The 22,170-nt window shown below is 39.9% G+C and overlaps 1 protein-coding gene and 1 long non-coding RNA gene across 2 annotated transcripts; both read left to right on the forward strand.

Moving 5' to 3' along the window:
- The first annotated feature begins 16,565 nt into the window (after window positions 1–16,565).
- Window positions 16,566–17,212, forward strand: LOC141018314 (uncharacterized). The gene is made up of 4 exons (XR_012180714.1): window positions 16,566–16,646; window positions 16,886–16,925; window positions 17,031–17,064; window positions 17,176–17,212. It is a non-coding gene; the product is annotated as an uncharacterized lncRNA (long non-coding RNA).
- Window positions 17,213–17,578: 366 nt separating this feature from the next.
- Window positions 17,579–21,412, forward strand: LOC141018313 (uncharacterized). The gene is made up of 7 exons (XM_073493247.1): window positions 17,579–17,628; window positions 17,735–17,912; window positions 18,392–18,501; window positions 18,620–18,797; window positions 19,368–19,477; window positions 19,641–19,818; window positions 20,909–21,412. Exons 1-7 carry the CDS (start codon window positions 17,601–17,603, stop codon window positions 21,012–21,014), a joined length of 888 nt encoding a protein of 295 aa, XP_073349348.1. The 5' UTR covers window positions 17,579–17,600; the 3' UTR covers window positions 21,015–21,412.
- Window positions 21,413–22,170: the final 758 nt, after the last annotated feature.

Genomic DNA, 22,170 nt, shown 5'->3' on the forward strand with positions numbered 1-22,170 from the left:
ATTTTCTGTTCATGTACATTTACCCAAGCACTTAAATACAATTTCAATGTACTTGTATTTACATTTTGTTTAACTTTATGTCTGCTCCACTACACCTGAGAGGCAATATGTTGTACTTTTTACTCCACTACATTTACCAGACAAGTTTCAGATTACAACTGGTCATACCCTTCCTACCCAGTGAAAACCATTTATCTCCACATTTGGTGATTTTGAATTTTTCTGATAAAATTGATGGATTAAATGTTCCTTTACATTCTTATGGTGAACTAATTAAAAACCCTCTCTGATTAGCTGGAAAATGCATTGTCACAACACTGGTTGTTTTTCTGAGCTAATGAAAGAGTTCTAGGTATGCAGGGGTCTCATTGACAGTGACACTACAACATATATGATGATCTTATGGGATATGAGGCATTGCTGTAGATTAAACTACTCATGTTAAATGTTAAGTGTATCAGACTCCAGGCAGGCAAATAGTGGGACAAAAAGTGAGCTTTAATTAAAAGGTGGTAATCTAAAGTCCAAAGTCCAAAATACAAGCAACAAATCTGACAAAACAGGCAGGAGCAAAACCAAAGAAAAGTGGGAAACACAGAAAAACTTAAAGACGTAGACCGCAATGAAGCTCAGGGAACACAGGCAGGATTGCAAAAAACACAAAGCAGAAACCACGAGGAGCAAACACAGGGAACTAAACATGCGAACTGCCAACAGAAAGAGGAAAAACACAGTGACTGAATGCTCAGGTGGCTATTCAGGGACAGGTGAAACTAATCAGGACAATCACAAGGGAGGGAAACCATGAAGAAATACAGGAAGTGACACAACATGACACGTGACACATGACACATTTAATATATAAGTCTGATATGTTGTATTTTATTATCATTTTTTGTAAATATTTTATCCCTTGAGGACCCGGTGGCCCAGTGTTTAGAGCCACCCTTCTTGTGATGGTGTGAACGACTCTGGTTCAGTTCTAGCAGGGGACCTTTGTTGCATAACGTCTCCCTCACTCTCTCCCCTTGTTTCTTTTTTGTCTCTATCAAATTTTTAAAAAAATAATTAAAAATATAAAAGAACATGGAACCATTTGGTCCCATGACTTGCTGAGACATGACACCACAATGTCAACATATGGCTAAAGGTGTTTCTGTTCCTTCTAATAATAAGCAACCTCACAGTAGTCCCATCATGGATATGGACCATTTGTGTTTTCAATGTTTGTGAAACTAGTTGCTGTGTGCCATTATACTTTACTAACTGTTTATATTATAATGAAGCAGAAATGCTTCCAGCAGTGGCAGTGGACACCAGAGAGTTAATTTACATGGAACTTGAAATAACCTGAGCTGGATTCCTGGGGCACTGGCGGTGTTTTTCTCCACTGGGATTCGTCCTTCAACCACAGAATCAAGGTTCAAGTCTTTGCCTGGTGGAGTCCTGCTGATTTGTCCTTTCAGCAAGACGCTGAATCTCTTTATCTCCAGGGAGGCCGTTCTGTAATTAATCCTGACCCCGAGTCACCCCAGAGGATTGTGAACAAGAGGAGAGCCTCCCTACTGGGATCAATAAAGTACCTTAAGGTTAAAGAAAATATGTCCGTACAGCAGCAGGTAGCTGTTTCCACCACTAGGTGTCAGCTCGGTTTTACTGTAAAACTGCAGAGGCGGTGGAATCACTGCTTTAAGCACACAAGGGATATTTTGCTCTACATTCAGTGCAATGACACTTTAGCAGGTGTTGTTTGATAATAACAGAGGTTTTTATCTTTCTTTTTTTTTGCTTTTCTTTGTCTGCAATCACTGTATGTCCGGTGGTGGAGGAAGTATTCAAATCCTTTACTTGAGTACTAATAACACACTGTAAAAATACTCCGTTACAAGTTAAAGTACTGCATGCAAAATGTTTAATGTATGCAAGTATTATCAGAAAAAAGTAGTCAAATTATGAAAAGTGAAAGTGATCAGAAAAATGTTCCCTGCGCCTGTTTTACTATTATAAAGACTTATTACATCGTATATATCTTTTAATTATTTTGTGTCATCAACAACTAATGATGATTTTTTTTCATTATGGATGAATCTGCTCATTATTTTGATTGTTTGGGTATAAAAAAATCCAATAATAGTGAAAATTGTTGTCACAATCACCCAGAGCTTCAAGTGACATCTTCATATTGTTTGTTTAATGAAATTATTTTAAATAATTACAAGGAAAATGTTGCAAAACCTCAGATTTGAGACGCTGGAATCATGAAATGAGTTTGAATGAAAATGACTTTCTGTCAATCGACTCATCGATTAATCAAGAAATTGTTTCAGCTGTGTTTGTACACTTTTGTTTAGTTTAATTTAGTACAAATCAATATATTTTAGAGGATCTTCATATGTATTGTGGTTTGAACGCAAATTTGGAATCTATTGTCTAAAGATGACTTATTACTTGCTAAATAAAAAAAAATATAAATGTAGTGAAGTAAAAACAACAAGTCCCTCTAAACTTGAATGAAAAGAAAATACTTGAATAGTACTTGAGTGGATGTACTTTGTTAGATGCCTCATATTGCATGCTTAATCACCAAAAACTGTATTAGTAAAAGATATTACTTTATGTAATACATTTTTCTTTAATCTATGTAAAGATCTTCTAAATGTTAGATTCCTTTAAAGGGTAACTCTGCTCATTTTAAACATTAAAGTGGGTTTACAGGGCTTGGGGACAACTGTCTATGTGAAAAAATTAGTATAAAGCCTTTTAAGGCCAGAGGAAGCTGAATGTAATCACACAAATTGCCTCCAGTGATGTCACTTAGTGGCAATGTTGCATTGTGGGTAATGTAGGCATCAGGTTTTGTAAAAGAATGCAAGGGATTTAAAAATATATATCACTGATTCTGCTGTATCAATTTTGATCTTTTGTTTTAAAAACTTTCCATAATGTGTCTGCCAAAACCTGTTGCCTACATTACCCACAATGCAACTAAGCCATGGAGTGACATCACTGGAGGCAGTTCATCAGATTACTTGCAGCTTCCTCTGGAGCCACAAAAGGCTTCATACTACTTTTTTCACATGCAGTAGAACTCCCCAAGACCTGTAAACACACTTTAATGTGAAAATTGGTGGAGTTACCCTTTAAACAGATGTGACATTAACTTAATTATCAGCACTGAAAACAAAAGACAAAAAGTTGTTTATTGTAAATTATGATTTGCCGTACATGACTTTTTGTTTTTATTATATAAATCAACATGTTTGTATTAATATAAATATATTTATGAGAAGCAGCGGCCTATATTTAGATGCAGGTAGCAATCAGTAGCTGACGGGTTTCTGTTTCTTCTAATCAGGAGCCATTTTTATTTAATAGACAGGTAATCAGTGCAGACAACATTTATTATCACCTGATTAACAGCACTGTCTATCAAACAGAAACTTAACAATCTCCTCTCAGCATAATTAACATGAATCATAGTTTAAAAAAAAGAAGAAGCTATCAATATTGTGAAGCAAGAAAGAAAACAGGTTAAACATTATGATACTTGTCTTTGTCTGATAAAAGAACAGGTGGTGGCATTATGTATTCTCCAATAAGACACACAGTGTGATTATTCTGCATACTTTTGGATCCAGCACAGCATGTGTTACACTGCCACAATCACATTCTCATTCATAATTAAAGGGAAAAAAACACATGCCCTCGTTTACTCCATGTTTCCTGTTGTCGGGTACACGATGTCTGGGTGTTCTCTCGGAGACTTCCCCCGTCTCCCCGGGAGCCAGTGCCCGTCAGACCGTTTTTAGGCAAAGAGGCCGCTAAGGAAGGGCTGTCAGCGGATATGGATGTTTCCAGAGCTCATTAAAGGCCTGTCTGCTGCATGCCAGGCTCTGGGAGACAGAGCCGGAGATAGAAAGCAACATCATAAAGGAATTCCATCCATCATGTTCCTCCGTGACATTAATATCTGTCACGCACCTCTGACAGTGTTATACTGCACCCCTGGAGTGAGACATCTTTCTATCATAGAGTTGCAACGCAAGCCAAGAGGGAGTGAGAGAGTGTGTGTGTGTCTTCATGTTAATGTGCATATGTCTCTGTGTACTTACATTTGTTTGAAGGAGAGAGGTTTATGGATGTATTACCCCCTTTGCCTTGTTCCTGTTATAAAACATTGACTGCTGCAAGACTATGTGCTTTTTCCCAGTAGAAAAGCTTCAGTAGTATTCTGCACAGAGGCGGCGTTTTCAACACACAAACCACTTCGGGCTGTTGAACCAAATGTGGAATTTGGAGCAGTACAGTGGGATGTTTACATTGAGATGATTCATAATGCGCAATATCAGGGTGAAGCAGCAATATTGAGGTGAAAGTGCTGTGCTCAGCACATCGTGGATTTAAATGCGAGTCCTTGCTGTAGGACGTGCCAACCCCATGTCCTGCCTCTTCGCCGAGTTGTGTGTGAAGCAGGAATGTCCTGAAATTATCCCCTTAATTCTTTCTCACTGAGACTTGCTTGATTCCCAGAGGAGAGATTCACTTCTGCATGACTTCACAGCTTTGCCTCTGCCTCGCAGGGATTCTGTTGCTTGCTCAAGGACACATCAGCAGCAGCAACTTGGATGAAGGACTGTTTTGCTGTTTACTTTGCCACCCTTGCAGTCAAATAGGAAGAACATAAATAATCCAAACATGCATCACACTTTGGAAAAGTATGTTTTAGCTGCATTACACTGTGAAGCCATTCAGATCCTTTACTTAAGCAGAAGTTGTAATATCACAATGTGAAATTACTTAAGTGTAAGTGTGTGTAGTCTTAGCTAACTTCCTGTCCTTTCTACGTCACCACACTTGCACGACTCCTTTCCTTTATTGCGAGGCTGCTCTCTTTGCCTCTTTCTTCTTCAAGCGTGTTTCATCACTTGGCCTGTTTGGCAGTATAAACCATCACTGGCAGCGCTGGAATTTGTAGCTTTCCCTGATTTGTTGCCAGTGTCAGTACCAGAAGTCTGCGTGTTCACGAGCAGACAGGATCGTGTCTTTATAGAGTTCTCTGTCCTGATTGGATAAAGTGTGCAGGGATACCAGAACATTGTCTTCTCTTTTACTGCATGAGAAGGGGGAGGAGAGACATCGATTACCGACCAAACATTTTATGGCAGTGATTACTGTTGGAATATGGAGATATTTAACACTTATTCTAATAAAATTAGATCCCTTGCAGCAACTTTAATTACAAGTCAAAGCCCTGCATTCAAAATTTTACCGAACTAAATGCACATACATATTAGGGTAGAGCAAGATGTTTTCACATGCTTCAATTCCCATTCTCATGATGAGGAAAAATTCTGAAGTTTATTTATTCACGTTTATAATTTTTTATTTATTTATACATATATGGTGTAATCAGAGGATCCGCAAACCTAAAGATCCCAAACTGATTTAAAAAAACGTTATTATTTCAAAGCATGTCACATGTTATCAATTACTGTATTCCAACATTTTAACCTTTTTTGAAATTGTCTGCTCTTCTTTCTTTAATTATTGAGGCACTCTGAGATGTATTCTCGTAATGAAAGCTGGCATCATTTGACATTTAAGTCCAACAACAGGTCAATAAATTAAACATCGATGGTGGGTAAACAAATTGCCTGTGAGCTGTGCTGCTTCTTGGCAGAAGTATCTACAGTATCTGAGCCCAGGCTATTACCCTTATACTCCTCCGGTAATGCTCCTCTGATTGAAATCAGGCATTGAGGAATACAGTTCACATTCACATTATGGGATTATTAGACGCTTTATTCCCCCTGTGCCAAACATCAAGTCTCCATTTGAACCTTTGCTCTCTGTCTCTTTCTCCGCGGATCATAACCAGACTCAGCAGTTTTGACCTGAATAATCAGCCAATAAAACTGTAAATCAAGCTGCCGTGGATGGCTTTTCAATTGCACGCTGGTTAACCCCCAAGCAGATCCATTTTACTATGGAGATAGCTCACACTGAGGCCAGAGCGTAAAAGACTATGAGTTGTGATCATCACTGAGCATTCTGTATTTTTTCAGTATCTTTTGCTCTTATTTCGTAGTTGTGTATATTGCCTGCTGCATCAATTCAAGAAAGACTTTATAAGGTTACACATATTAACCATTAGCTGGCAGCTTTTTAGCACACATATTACTAATTCTAATTCACCAGTGGGACATTTATTAACCCAAACTGGTTCTATTAGTGAATTAGCTTTGGGCTACACCTCACAAATGTAAGATTTCTGTAGTAAAGGTCCAATATCTAAGATAGTTGATTGTTTCTGATGCTTTTGGTTGGTGGCCAGTCTGACCTACCAACCCAAAGCGTCAGTATTTGATGAGTTGGGGATGAGAGGCAACAATCAACTGTCTAACAAATTGGACCTTTAAAATGTCTAAACACAACTAGACCTTTATTATATATATTGTTGAGTTATTCATAATGTTCAAGCTAGGAGAAATCCACAAGTTTATTGAAGGGAATGGTGCGTTTCTTTTGGTCAGTTGTCGCTAAAACTGCCGGGATAGAGTCAAAGACTGAAGGAAGGAAGACAGAATACAACTAAACATAACGTGAAAAAAACAAAAACATTACCTCATCCATAAACATTTGTGCCTGAGTCACGTCAGATGGATTTTCTTTACCACAAATGGTGGTTGTTTAACTGCGTATTCACCACCAGCATTTGTGTTTACTTGCATTGCTGGCTGGAGTGTTTATTCGCCTTAAACAGACAGATTACTTTCCTGTACTTTAGCTGTAGGTTAGGAGGCAATGTCATGCAGAGGATGTGTGTCTCTGTGTCAAACACTAGACTCAGCACTCACCAGAGAACCCGGTTCTCTCTCTTCTTTTTCCCCTCTGAACAAAATGTATTTTGTTTTGTTTTGACACTACCACCTTATAAGACCTGAGCAAAACATCTTAAGTTCATAGTTCATGTATAAGTATTTCCTTACTTATTATCAATGAGCAGTAATTAAGAGGTTATTGAGGGAAATCGCTTAGATAATGGCCAGGTAGTTGTGCAATATGATCATGCTGAATAGGGTATTAAAGACTTCTTGAATGACTAATAGAGACACAATATGCCACTAATTGGTTTATTCATAAGCAACTTGTTAATGGTGATTGTGTGTATCCTAATACATTCCCGAATTTCCATCAGTTTTCTGAACTGAACCTGTGCCTGTTTGAGCTTTTTAAGTAACTTCTGAAGGATTTACTTTGTGAACATCTCTTCTCTCTCTCTGTCTCTTACTCCCTCCATATTTCCTTAGATTGCTGCAGCAGCAGTAGAGCGCTCACTGGTTCTGACAGGGCTCTCCTTGGACCTCTCCTCCGGGCCATTTGTCAGCAGGCGAGCCCCGCGCAACAGAGTACAGATTGGCAGTTGACTGTAACAGCGTTCAGTGTGAGCGAGCATAGGCACCGTAGGGGCTGCGAATGAGAAATAATACAGAGCCGAGCTGAGTAAACATGATCCTGCAGCGTAATGAATCAGTTCATAACACTTCCTTGACAACAGAAGCCTGTCGGGTATAAATGAAAACACATGCATAAATATTCTCCCTGGTTAATATTTTATCAGCTACACCCGCCCTGCATCCACATGAAACACCACAAAGTGATGAACCAGCATCCATCTCAACGGTGACCATATGTTGTTCCACATTTCTTCTTCACTGTTTGTGAGTTCAGTGTGTGGCACAGCTTGTTTTCCACAACTCTCTCCTTCCAGCGCAATTAATCATAATTTCAACCATAACACGAGTGGAAAAAACACCTTAATTCTCCCGAGTGTTGTTTTGTTTGCACCCTTGAAACTCCTCCAGCAAAAAAGGTTTCATTAAACACCCGTTCTGTAGCAGGATGCCTAAATCACAGCTGGTGTAAAAGCTTAGGTGACTAGTGTTTTCATAGATGAGAAAGGAGATATGTGGTTCTAATTAGACTAACGGCTATCTCAGCGGACCTCCTGTCACTGCGTGTGCCCAAACGCTCTCTTTAATTACTCGCAGAGAAAAGAGGATGTCAAGTGAAAATAGCAAGTAGGCTCCGTGCAAGACGCGCTGGATGATTTCTGCTGTGGGGCAGCGGAGATTCACGCCACAGCACAGGGAAGGATTCTTTAGACGTGCAATCGATCACAGAGAGCTGAATGCAGCTTTGAAAGAGTAACTGTGGTAGCAGCAGTAAAAAGGTTTTTGACAGGACCATGAAACTTCCCCAGTTGATTACTTACATTAAGTAAATGTTAAATTGTATGTTTATTGTATAAGAATAAGATAAAAATTTGACTAGTTATAATGATGAAACTTCCCAAATGCATTACTTACATTGAGACAGTTGTTTTTCTATTTCTTTTTCGCTCTCCTCTCTGTAAAGTTACTTTCCTGAAGTAGAGTACACTCCCATCCAGCTCAAATCGGCAGACAACATTAGAGAACACTCGAAAACGAAGTTCAGCTCTGCAGATCACTGCTGCAGTCAGGTTGATAAACAGGAGTGAAGATAAATCCATTTTTTTATCCCAAAAGTTTAACAGTAATCTCTGAGGTCTCCTCCCATCGGTGAACTGTTCCGGATATGAGCAGAATCCAAAGTATCTCCAGGTGTTTCGTTCTCCGGAGGGTCTGACTCTAATCCAGACTCTTTAGCCGGCTCCGCCCAGCAAAGCAACACTCTGCAAACATCTTTTGTTTTGTTTAGATAGACAGCCCCCTAGCGGCACAAGTAGGCCATTGTACGTTTGAATATGCAAATGAGAATATCTAATTAAATACTGTTTAATCTCCAGAACAGTTAATAAACAGGAGTGAAGTCTGGTCAGTTTCCATCCACTAGTCTTCAAGATGTTATGAAAATCTCAAAATTGGCATGAATTCTCAGTTGGTTGCTGCACCAGTCTGCTGAAATGTCTCAACAACTATTGGATGTATTGTTATGAAATCTTGTAGAGACATTCATGATAAATCCTGATGACTCGGGTGATTTCCTGATGTTTCCTATAGCGCCATCATGAGGCTGACATTTGTGGGTGTGAGTGAAATGTCTCTGTGTGGATGGATTGCTATGACATTTTGGTTCACACATTAATGTCCCCTGCAGGATGAATTGTAATCAATTCCCTGGCTTTTATTTTTGCAACATTTTAGATTAAGACCCAACACCTGCAAAATTAATGACATTCCCGTCAGCCTCAGATGAGCTTTGCGTATCGTGCTAATTAGGTAAAATAAGATGGTGGACACGGTACCTGCTTAACATCAACATGCAGCTCCACTGTATGAGCTGCTGTCATGGCTGTAGAGATGCTGTAGAAACTAACATCCACCATGGCTTCAGACTATTTGTGCAAAGCATGTGCATTTCCACTCAGTTTTGATGATACCGTTTGCTTTTTTTGGCAATAATTTAAAACAAACAAATTTCATCACCATGATGCAAAGCTCCATGTGGATATAATGCAGCACCTGTGTTTGCAGCCTGCTTTTGGAAAACAAGCGTGGAGATTTTGCATTCTGACAAATGATGGGAGAAACCTTGTGTGCTCTGACGCACCTGTGGCACATCATGATTACCCGCAAGCCCCAGAATTGTAAGCGAGAGCGAGAGGTACACAGACTCCTCCACACTGGGAGAAACCAGACAGAAAGAAAGAAAGAAAAAAGAAAGAAAGCGGGAGAGACGGACAAACTAACACAAACTTGATGTTTTCTCAGGGAGAGGAACAAGACAACACTGCATTCTTTGGCTTGTTGGTGGGTCGCACACCTCCTCAGTTACCATGGTAACAGCCGTCCCCGTGGAGAAGGTTTCCGGCTCAATCCCGGAGGCCAATGTTTGATTGAATGGTTGTCAGGATGCAAGACGAATGATGACGTATAAGAGCCTGCACTGTCTGACACACTTCACACAGAGGCACAGTTAAGAGCAATAAAAGGTTTGTGTGTGTGTGTGTGTACGCAAGTACAGAAGTGTGTGTATGAAGCATGTATTAAAGAGTGGGTCACTGGGGGGTCTAGAAGGATTTTTACCGGCCTGAGAAAAATATCAATGAGTCCTCACACTCGAGCTCCCCATCAGCTGGACATACACATATGCATATTTCATGGCATGGATTCTGTGGGACTTTACGTGTGCATCAATACAGTTACCCATCGCTGTGTGTGCATGTCTGTCTTGTGATGCAGGTATTAAAATGACTGCAACATTTACACCGTTGTACTGGTTGCAGCTTTCAGTACTCGAGTTGGTTGGGCTTGGTGTGCCGAGACAGCTTGCACACGACTCTGGTACCATGTGGTATGAGACTGTAATCCATTACCTGGAGGATAATAGGCTAGAGGAGGGGACTAAGACAGCAAAACACACCAGAAACCAGACCATGTAGTAGATTCAGTCCCAATCTGCATGTGCAAAAGACACAATAATACCTTTGAGCATTGACGGGCAAAGGTTCACAAAATACCCTTCTGCAAATTGAAAAGGGATTGCTGTCATTTCTGGTAACAGCCCGAATTGTTCTCATGTTTCCTGCCAACTTCTTGCGTCCACCAGTAATAAGCAATCCAAATAAATGAGAAACAAGATATCAGTAGGTGAACATTTTGTGCAAGCTGAAGATGTGCCAGACACAGATAGCTGCATTTAAAAGGCACATTATCAAAAATCTGTGCTATGTCTTTCTTGCCTTTTTTTGCAATGAAGTGAAGTTCATTTCCAGTGATAATTAAACCCTCACCACGTTTTCATCTTCTTACCTCTTTACTTTACATAAATTATCCTCAGGCCACTTTCTACTGCATTGGATTTAAACAGTTGGAAGCTGAAGACAAGGCAGAGAAAATAGACTTTTCAGTTCGTGGTTATTATCAAACTATCTGCCCAAACTATAGGCACATATGGAAATTCATTAAGGCACTTTAAACTCTCAGGTAAACATTATGTCAATGCAACATGCAATTCTCTTTTTTAAAACAGTAATCAGCTGTTAAAGGTTGTGATGACTCTCTGGCTAACATCCAGGAACACCGCCGCCAGCAGTTACAACCAAAAACAATCACTGGCAAAACAAAACAGTCCGAATCTACATATTCTCTACTAGCAGAATGTGGTGTGACGTATGTCTGTTTTACAAACTGCTTGTCTTCTTCCTGTCAACTCGACAGTTACGTTACCTTCCATGGTCGCAAACGGTACAAACCTAAACAAGTTAGCAGCCGTTACCTTTTCTTTTGTGGAAAATTAAGTCATTTTTATACCAGGGCTCGCACCCCCCACATGCAAAACAAGTTCTCTGCTTGGATCTGCTTGGTTCATCAACTCCAGAATGATGGTTGGTGCTGCCAGACCGAGACTACTTCACTTTACACAGCTACCTTTACCGTGTCTTGTCTTGGATAACCATTAGCAACATTAGCTAGCGGCTCCACGCACCATTTTATCCTGATTTTAAGAGCTTGGCTCGCGACAGGTCGCTGTGGGTAACAGACGTGAATTTTGTAAAACAGAAATTCGTCACGCTGCATTCTGCTAGTAGAGAGTCACCACCTCTATTTCATTTGTACTATCAGTAAGTGACTAGGAGAAGCAGGAGCACCAGCCAATTCGATGAGTGGTTCGCAATTGCAATGGTTACATTTATGACCCCCCTAAACAGCCTGTTTCATTAGAGGTGAGTGTGGAGCACTGAAAGGTCACAGTAGGTTTCATAGACACACAGCAGTGCTAATGCATCGTGAGTGCATGAACATTTCAGCTGTGAGACATTACAAATGGCCTTGTTCCCTGCTTTCTTTAGCACTGAAGGCGCTGAGATATCCAATAATAAAGATAGAAATACACAGGTGTGCTGTGCACGTCTGTGAGTGCTTTTAGTTTCGCCATAATGGGAACCTGCTTGAGGTTTGAGACCTCTACAGAGAAGAAATTGTCAGTGTGGCCGAGGTTTGTACTTTTCTGAGCAGTTATTTCAGGTTGAGGTGAAGAATTAGATGGGACATAAGGCTAGGTAAATGCACAGTAGATGGATAAAGAATAGAATGGATAAAGCAGAATATATTTAATATTAGTAGTTATAATTTAAGCCTAAAAATGAACGTAACTATGGGCTGTGATAAGCTGTTTGCACAGGCGACCTATAAAGCATATTCTGCTCGTTGGTTGCGTTACCGGCCTCGTTTTTAGCTGCAGAAGGAGTCGAAAAAACTCTAAAAAAAACTTTTTTTCTGCCTCAAACTGCCTCCTGAAGGTGATGGAAACTCTTGGCTCTTCTACCTATACTCCGTAATCGAGGCATTTCAATGGGCTTTGAGTCTTGACCAGCATGTAAATTGTTTGAATCGCTCCCGTTTCTTCCAGCTGAGAAACATCGCTAAACTCAGACCCATTGTGTTCACAGCTAAAATGGAGCGTTTATCTCCTCCCGTCTTGATTTCTGCAATTCCCTTTTCACCTGTCTTAGCATGACATAAACCGCTTACAAAATGCTGCTGCCAAGCTTCTGACCAAGTCCACCAACAGGTCTCAAGCTACACCAATCCAATGTACTTACAATGGCTTCCAATCAAATTCAGAATCCAGTTTAAGGTTCTTGTAATCACATTTAGGGCCTTGCATGGGCAGGCACCTGCCTACATCAAGGAGCTACTGCAGCCATATTATACCAGCAGGAATCAGAGCTCCTCTGATCAGGGTTGGTTGGTTGTTCTTGCTCCGGGATGAAGACAAAAGGAAAATGTACTTTTGAGGTTGTAGCTCCTAAACTTTGGAACTCACCTGTTTAGACTTGATTTATTTTATTTTATTTATTTATTTATTTTGTTTTTATCTTGCATTTAATGTCTTTTGCTCTACATCTCTACATGTGAAGCCCTTTTTTCTTAAAATTTGCTATATAAATATACATATTATTTACTTTTAGACTTGTTGGTGGAGACCAAAGGTAACTAATTTGGCTTTTTAGAAAGAAATTTTCTTTCCTATGAAAACTGACAGCGTGCATTTGGTTCATCAAAGGTGTCATTTGAAGTAAACGTTTACTTTTTTTTCGTAATTAAAACGTGTAAGTTTAACTGCTGCCTGACAACTCTGTCTGACTGTTGTGACAAATGGTGTTTAGCAGATATAAGATAATTCCTGGCATGGTTTTTTAAAGCTGGTGTCAGGTGACATTTTTCACTTCTTGTTTTCCTCAGTCACTTACAATTATCTCAGTCATCGTGATTAAGATGGAGATTGTGCACTTGTGTAAATCACTGTCGACTGCTGCAGTTTGCACCCATACTTCACTCGATCTCCACATCCTGACTGACTACTCACTTTTATGGCCATCGCACTACTTCCTGCATTGATCGGTGCTGAGTGTGACCAATGGACATTAACTGCTAATGCAGATTAGTTGCATGTGAACATAACTTTGTTGCACAGCGACTGTGGCGGGCATTAGGTATACGCCTCTTAACACAGTCAGTCAGCGGAAAGCTCTCACAGAGATACATAAACAGAAAAGTGTGTGTGTGTGTGTTTGTGTGTTTGAGATCCCACCTAGAAATTGTGTTTTCTCAGAGCTCCATCTGTGTAAATGGGACGGATGGTCAACACAAAGTCTGCAGTCAGCTCCTTCACCACATGAGGATGGAGACACCAATGATTTCCATGGAGACGGGGAAAGAGAGAGGTGGGGGTAGAGAGATAGAGGGAGGTGTGTGTATGTTGGGGGGATGATAAATGAGTCTACAGCATGCTGTCATTTGTACTTTGGCATCCAGTCCAAAGCACAATTTAGTGTAAAATATTACGGCAGCCCCTTTAGATGACAAAGTTTAATGCTGATGTATGAATAGACACAGACTGTCCCCAGCTGCTATTGAACAGAGGGAGGTAGCTATTCTTCACAAAGGGCAATTAATTAGCGTACACACAACCACTGCAGACGATGGACACTGAAAAAGGGCAGCCATACTACGGTATTGTATGTGTAACAACAAAATGCAGGCAAGCCAATGTAGTGAACAGTGACGTTAGATGATTAGAAAGACCTAAAAGAGGATGGGAACAAAAAGGAAAACACTGAAAGCTTTGACACAAATTCATCACACGTCTTGATATTGACATAATTAGAGCTTGTGAATATAAATGGTCTTTTTTTCCCAACAAATTCATGTTGAAATCTCTCAAATGTGTTGAAATCTCTTGAACAATTTACATTTGGCACAATTTTTTGAAAACATGTTCATTAGTATTTGCTATTCAATTCAATATTTTTACTTGTCTAGAGGCTGGCTGCATTCTTCGCAGTTTATAAGAGGCACTGCCCTTCAACTTATTCAGAAAATGTAATCCCTTGCAGAAAAAACACAATTTAATTTAGCTAAATGTTATTACACATTTTTTAGGAGCAATATGTAAGAATTTTAGTATAAAATATTCCGAAAAGAATATGCATTGTGTTGCATCTCCTGAAGTTAGCATGCTAACCAGCTAGCCCGAGCCCATGTCATCTTCTAATACCACTTTGTACCTCAAGAAGCAAAAGTCAGATAGTTTACCTCAGGCATCTAGACTTCCCACTTTACGTCTCTCCTGTCCCTGCCTCAACCTGCCAGTCAGAGAGACAAAAAGGGGCACTCAACTCATTTCCACCTTGATGACACACTGTTTATAATTCACAGTGTTCAAATACTTAATTCCTTGAAGAGACCACAAGTTTGTCATGTTTTGATTGATGAAATGACTGCATTTAATGTGAACGCAGTCACTCATATTGATGAAGCCACAGAGAATCATCTCATGACTCTGCTGTTTCCTTAAGCTTCGTGGAACCTTTTAGTATTTTCAAGAGTTGCAAAGTGCAAAGTCACTGTTAGCTAAAATTGCCTTGATTCTGTGGATGGATTGTTCGGCGTCCTTCAAAAAGCTGTGCAGACTGGCTGGAAAGTACTCGGGGACAGTGCATGGACAGGTCATTGTTAATGTGCGAGAGGAGAATTCAGGAAGATCTTTGCAAAAGCAGTTTAGTTAAACTTCTCAAACAGAATGTACCCAGGCGTCAAGATGTTCTGTTACTGTGAGACAAATTACCCGCCTTATATAACCACAACAGCCTCTAAAATAACTGTGTGCAGAGTGCAGGTGCTGTGCACTAATTCCTATCAGCCACTTGCACCTGAATCGTCCTTTTATAATTACAGAGATAGCATGACAGCTGCCTTTAACTGCAAGAGGCAGCCAAATTTCTGTCTGGATTAGGGCAATCACGGCAGCTGCGCAGCTTTAGCCCTCAACCACAGTTCTGTTAAGGACAAGAAGGTAACTGCTCCAGCTGTAAATGTTCATTATCATCACAGTTTCAGTTAAGTAGTCTAAAGATGCATATGTGTTCAGGCAGAAGAATCTGGGATTTTGCATAGTTTAGCCCATATCTGTCTGTCTGTCTGTCTGTCTATCTTTCTATGTTACAGTTTATTACAAAGTGAAACATTAATTGACAATTAACAATTTGTTTATCTTGACAATTGTTGAAATGTTAAGTTGTGGTGCAGATCGAACACATTTGAAATGACACAGAACTTGAATCTCCCACCAACCCCTGCAACACATTCATATTTCCATTGGTTTATTAACTTTACAGCCTGTCTAACATCACATTAGTTCCATTCTTCCAGTAATCACATGTTATTTCTTTAACAGCTGTATTAACTTATTGTTTCTCATCTGCCTGTGACTTCGACCTTTGCCTTACCTACTATCTTATCTGTGATGGCCTGTTTCCAAGCTTCTGGCAGGGGGCGTGCTGAAACCACACACATAATATTGTATATGTTTGTGTTTATACATTCATTGTGTTGTATACCACATGCTGTAAAAGTAAGAACGCAAATGCTATAGGCTCTGTGAGGCTGTAGTCACAGCAGAGGTTTAAGCTAAATGCTAACATTTGTATGCTAGAATGCTCATAATGATGATGAAAACATGCTGATATTAAGCAGATTTAATGTTAACATCTTAGTTAACATCTTGCTCATTACGGCTAAACGCAAAGCACAGGTGTGGTTAATGGGGATTAGTTTTGCAGATATTAGGTCAAAAACAGAAGAATTGGATATAGGGTCATGTCTTGCTCTCAGATTCTTTTACAATCGCCGATTTGGGAATGTGAGCTGGATCACTCCTAAAACATTGTCTCTGTCCTTTTGAGCTTTTATGGTAAAGGAGCTGAAATGCTGCAATAATGGGATTTTGAAACAGGACATGTATTTTGGCCTACATGTGTGCATTCTCATGTGTTTGTGTGTGTGAAACAGGTATACAAAAAAATGAGGTCGACCGTGACTTCACAAGAATGTGTCACCTTATCCTCAACCATTATTTACCCATTCAAACCTTGTGAATGTGAGAGCTATTGTTCGCTAATATGCAAATCTTAATCCTGAATCATTTGTGCTGTATGGGAAACTGTTTTCTTTGGGTGTAGTCTGTAAGTGTAGTCTTACTTATGTTGGTATCTGAATATCTGTCAGCAGTGTATTTAAGGGGAGAGCCAGGAGAGAAGCTCATCAATCCACACATCGATTCATGCAAGCAAACCGTTCAACTGAAAGGTCCCACAGGTGAGGTTTTTTCTTTTTGTTGGTGTTGTTTTTGAAAAGAAATGTCACAATAATGTCTCTTCTGAACTTTATTTTTGAAAAAGTTTAACATACTCCAAAAAGTGGCATTTTTACAAATGAAAATGTACAAAAATTCAGATTATTTAATATAACAAATACAGTAAAAATTGAAATATTGTACCTTTTTTTAAGACGACACAATTATTTGTATTCATAAGTAACAAACAACTTCTTTACAGTTTCAAAGGTCCCTTGTTATCTTCCATCATGATCAAATTGGTAATGTATGACTTTTTGCAGTTTTTTTCAAATTAATCTTCGATAAAGATTTCCAAGTTCTGTGTCCTCTTCTGTGATTTTAACCTTTTTGATTCTCTCTGATAGTTAAGTGTTGCCATTGTTGCGGGATTGTTTTTCGGTAGGTTAATCTCAATAACTGCAATGGTCACAATCATAAATACGATTGTAAGTGGTACAAATAGACACAGTCATATTATACAACATTTATTATTTAACTTTATGCTTTTAGCTGAAAGCGGCCAGCAGGCCATCCAATCAGCTCGAGGTAAGACCCTTCATTGTAGTGTGATAAAATGTGCAGCGTCTCCTTGCTCTACTGAAAACTCCCAATTTTGCAGCAGAGCAATTCTCATTACATGCAGTTGAGAAAACTGACATAAAGACAGTCTGTTTCATATCAAGTCAACTTCTGTAACACTTTAACAGTTGTGATTTCGGAATGGCAAGTTATTTTTATCAGATTCTCGTAAAGGCCTGAGAAAAGTAAAACAAAGAAAAATTGTGCTCATTTGTCACACAGTAGCGTCTCCTCCACTCTCCTTCCCTCCAGCTTAGATCCTTTCTGTGGCAGTCGTGACAGTTAAGGTACCAACCAAACCATTTAGTGGTTCTGACGCCCATTGTCTTTTTGTTTGTTATCTAATTCATCCAGGAATGCTCATCAAATACCCTATCAACATCGGTAAATAGATTACAGCTTTTGTTTTTGTGTCTCATCTAGACCAACTCACAGCACATACAATTATGGAAAGATTTCTGTTTGCTAACATCTCAATTAAAATACCTAGCTCCAGAATGCTGGACAGACTGGTTTGACAGAGATGACCCCACTGGAACTGGTGACTGGGAAACCCTCTATGATCTTCGCAAAGAGAACCCAGGAAAGATCTGCCCAAAACCAAGAGATATGGAGGTCACGACTCTATCTGGGCTCAGTGTGGGTGCAGCAGGGGAAGTGATTTTTAAGTAAGTTCTGAACAAGTATTGAATAATTTGAATGGGTTTACAGGATTCATGCTGTATTCCACTGCATATGATACATTAATGTTGTCTTCTGCACAGTCAGCAAAACAATGCATTTATCTGAACAGTTGTTAAAGGAGCTCTGTGGAACTTCTGTGTTGTGCTGGAAGCCGGTCGTTAGCTTATGTTAGCGGACGCCATTTCTAAACTAACGTAAGCTACTTGCTCTCTGTTAGCGGAGCGGAGAGAGGCACTGAGACGAGTACAGTGCCTCTTGATACATGTCAGTTGCTACAAATTGTTACGTAGAGCCCCTTTAAGGTCAACTAAAATGACCAAGTCACGACCAAAGTGGTGGAAGAGGCGACTGAAACATCACCAGACCATCCGTAGAGCCATGACATGAGCATGGCTAAAAAGCACTTATGTGAATGCATGCATTGGATTATTTTCAGTATGTGTCTCTCTGTTTCGTTTTTCAGAAATGACCTAACTGAGGGATTCGTCTGCAGAAAGCAGGACCAACCCGACAAAACGTGTAATGATTATCGTGTTCGTTTCCGCTGCCATCCCCCTTACTGTGGTGTAGAAGGTACTGTATGAGCACATTGTACATGTGCAGTGTTTTTATGTCTCATCTAGACCAACTCACAGCACGTACAATTATGGAAAGATTTCTGTTTTTCTAACATCTCAATTAAAATACCTAGCTCCAGAATGCTGGACAGACTGGTTTGACAGAGATGACCCCACTGGAACTGGTGACTGGGAAACCCTCTATGATCTTCGCAAAGAGAACCCAGGAAAGATCTGCCCAAAACCAAGAGATATGGAGGTCACGACTCTATCTGGGCTCAGTGTGGGTGCAGCAGGGGAAGTGATTTTTAAGTAAGTTCTGAACAAGTATTGAATCATTTGAATGGGTTTACAGGATTCATGCTGTATTCTACTGCATATGATGCATTAATGTTGTCTTCTGCACAGCACACTCAGCAAAACAATGCATTTATCTGAACAGTTGTTAAAAAAGCTCTGTGGAACTTCTGTGTTGTGCTGGAAGCCGGTCGTTAGCTTATGTTAGCGGACGCCATTTCTCAACTAACGTAAGCTACTTGCTCTCTGTTAGCGGAGCGGAGAGAGGCACAGAGTACAGTGCCTCTCGATACATGTCAATTGCTACAAATTGTTACATAGAGCCCCTTTAAGGTCAACTAAAACTTGTTAACACCAAGGCAAACGGACTTTACCTCTTGGGACCACGAATGCCTGTACAAAACTGCATGGTAAACAATTCAGTGTTTTTGGAGATATTTAAGTCTCGACCAAAGTGGTGGAACAAGTGACTGAAACATCACCAGACCATCCGTAGAGCCATGACATGAGCATGGCTAAAAAGCACTCATGTGAATGCATGCACTGGATTATTTTCAGTATGTGTCTCTCTGTTTCGTTTTTCAGAAATGACCTAACTGAGGGATTCGTCTGCAGAAAGCAGGACCAACCCGACAAAATGTGTAATGATTATCGTGTTCGTTTCCGCTGCCATCCCCCTTACTGTGGTGTAAAAGGTACTGTATGAGCACATTGTACATGTGCAGTGTTAAGCTGCTAATTCAAAGTACATTTCACCTTGTCTTTCATTGTTCAAGTGCATAAACACTCGTTTAGAATGGCACTTTGGTGCCGCAGCTTCCCACCTGTCACCGTGTCTCTCTTTATCGCTTGTCGCAGTGTGCTGGACAAAGTGGTATGACAGGGACGATCCCAGTGGAACAGGGGACTGGGAGCTTTTGAGCAACCTTAGGAGTGAAAACCCTGGACAAATCTGTGACAACCCACTGTCCATTGAGGCTGTTACCACTGGCAGTAACCCCCTTCAAGCCAGCAGCACTGGGGAGACCTTTCATGTGTAAGTTGCCTCATAGGGAGAGAACTAAAACGTTTATGTGTGGTAATTTTAGCCCACTAAACAATCAGTACGTCTTAACATGAACCTCTTTTCCAAAGTTTTCGAAAAACCTTGAAAATGTACTGCCTGGAGCTAAAGCCTAAACAGTGAATGGAAACTTTGTAGATGTACAGTTACATTAGATTAGATCAAATTTTAATGAGCCCCATGAGGAACCTGAGTAGAAGGCACATGATGTCTGAAATCTGAAACGTAGCTGAGCCTTATTTTATTCTTGAACAGCTCTGACTGAGAAAAAAGTATTTGTGCTCAGTAGAAGAAGCACAAATAACCCAGTGTGTTGATTATTGATTCATTCTTTATTTATGATTATTTTCTTTCATTTTCCTTGGATTTCTGAGACATTTAACTTTGAAAAGAGGTCACACCTGACCCTACAGAATCAAGAACAAAATGGTAATAAACAGAATGATACGTGGATCTTCTACTTTGACAAATTAGATCACGTTATTATCATAGTTAAAGAATGATTTGTGGTTTTAATAATTTACTTTTTAAAGCTGGGGTTGGTAAAGTTGAAGAGAATGGGTTGTGTACTGTTTATCGTTGTCATTGTTGTCGTATCCAACTACCTCATGTCTCTTTCACATGCAAGAAAACTGTTGATGAATTTTCATTCATGTGATCAACCAAGGCAAAAAAGGAGATTCAGGAGATGTGAAGCCTTACGTGATAGTATTTAATGAAGCTCAATGGAGGAGAACAGACTCAATGTGACCATTTAACCGCTACACAATACTCTTTGGAAACCTAAGTCACGTTGTAATTGGTGGGAGATTATGAAGTTCGGTCTATCATGAAGCCAGGGCATCTCTCCTATGAGATATAGTGAAGGTTAGAGTAGGTTGCTAATAGTTTTAGCGATACGTGAATACCAGATTGGAGTATTGGATGTATTGATTGCAGCCAGGATGTTCACAGATTTTCAACAAATATGACAAAAAATGCTTCTTAAATGAATTACCAACCCTAGCTTTAAAGAAGTTCTTGTCATATACTGATTCATTAACTGCTGGGTATCATTTTTCAGCTACAATCCAACTGTAGGATTCGTTTGCCGCAATAAGGACCAGAGATCTGACAGTTGCCGTGACTACAAAGTTCGCTTTGGATGCCCGTGCTCGGTTCAGCCCTGACCCCACAGCCAACACTGAGAAGAAGAGAAGATATTCGATTTCTTATTCCTAATCTGCTTTTTCTTTTCTTTTATAGTCTAGTTTTCCTGCGCCTGATGAAGGAAGTGTGATGAGCCTGTTTTTTTACAAAATACATTTTGACTTGGATGAAAAGCAAAGGTGATACAAGTAACACTGAAGGGACGCTGGCACCTTTACAGCTAAATAGGATTCAGCCACAATTCATTTTATCTTGTACGCCTGTGCTTTTCCCACAGCGTCGAAATGTCTTCTGTGCAAAAGGCCCATTAAGTGATTTATCATTCTATCTTGTCCTTTTAGTGATCATGAAATTATTACCTTGTAGAACTATTGTAAGAAATAAATCAACAGTCAACAGCAATAAAAATACTAATGAACAGCAAGTCCCCTTTGTCATTAACTTCCGCTCATAACTCTTCACAGCTTGTTAGGATTATACAAACGAGCTCACGGGCTTTCACAAAGTTATGATTTAGTGTGAGCGATGCAGACTTGTGTGTATTCAACAGATGGTGGGACCTGATATGATATACAGACAGTAGGCGGTGCTGGATAGCAGTGCTGTTCAATGGCATTGTGGCCATGTGGAAGAGCATAAGCCAGCGAATCTGAATTTCATATCCAGAACACATGCATGCATTAACGAGCACAGTTAATGCAGGCGCAGTTTCTCTTCCTTTCTCAACCTTTAACTTCCTCTCTATTTATAGAAGTTTGTGTTGTCAGTGCAGGTCTTCAACCTCTTCTCTTCTGACCTAAATCACACCTCTGCCACGTTTCTCTCAAAGTCAAATGCTCCTGATGTGAGCCTACACCCACACTAGCTGCTGCAAACCCTTCAGTGTACACACACGCGCACACATCGAGGGGTGCAGGGAGGTACAAGGTGATTCCTGCTACATCAATGCCGTCAACATTTCCTCCGGAGATGAGCACTCGTGATAGGTGCTGCTGGAAAAGAAAACTCTGCAGTGCATCATTCAGAATGTAAAATGAGGGGAGAAAACTTTCCCACTGTCTGCTGTGGGGAAACCTTGTGTACTTTATGTTTTGCTAATGCCTGCATGTTTGCACTGCATCAATATTTCTGCCAGTATATATATGTATATATATATATATATATATATATATATAT

The sequence above is a fragment of the Pagrus major genome, chromosome 22 (genome assembly GCF_040436345.1).
Source record: "Pagrus major chromosome 22, Pma_NU_1.0".
Lineage (NCBI taxonomy): Eukaryota > Metazoa > Chordata > Actinopteri > Spariformes > Sparidae > Pagrus > Pagrus major.

Excerpts from the sequence above, each read along its gene's own strand:
- LOC141018313 (XM_073493247.1), top strand. The coding sequence starts at position 17,601 with ATGCTCATCAAATACCCTATCAACATCG. Across the intron at positions 17,629-17,734 it reads CAAATACCCTATCAACATCG|CTCCAGAATGCTGGACAGAC; the intron begins GTAAATAGATTA and ends TAAAATACCTAG. Across the intron at positions 18,502-18,619 it reads CCCTTACTGTGGTGTAGAAG|CTCCAGAATGCTGGACAGAC; the intron begins GTACTGTATGAG and ends TAAAATACCTAG.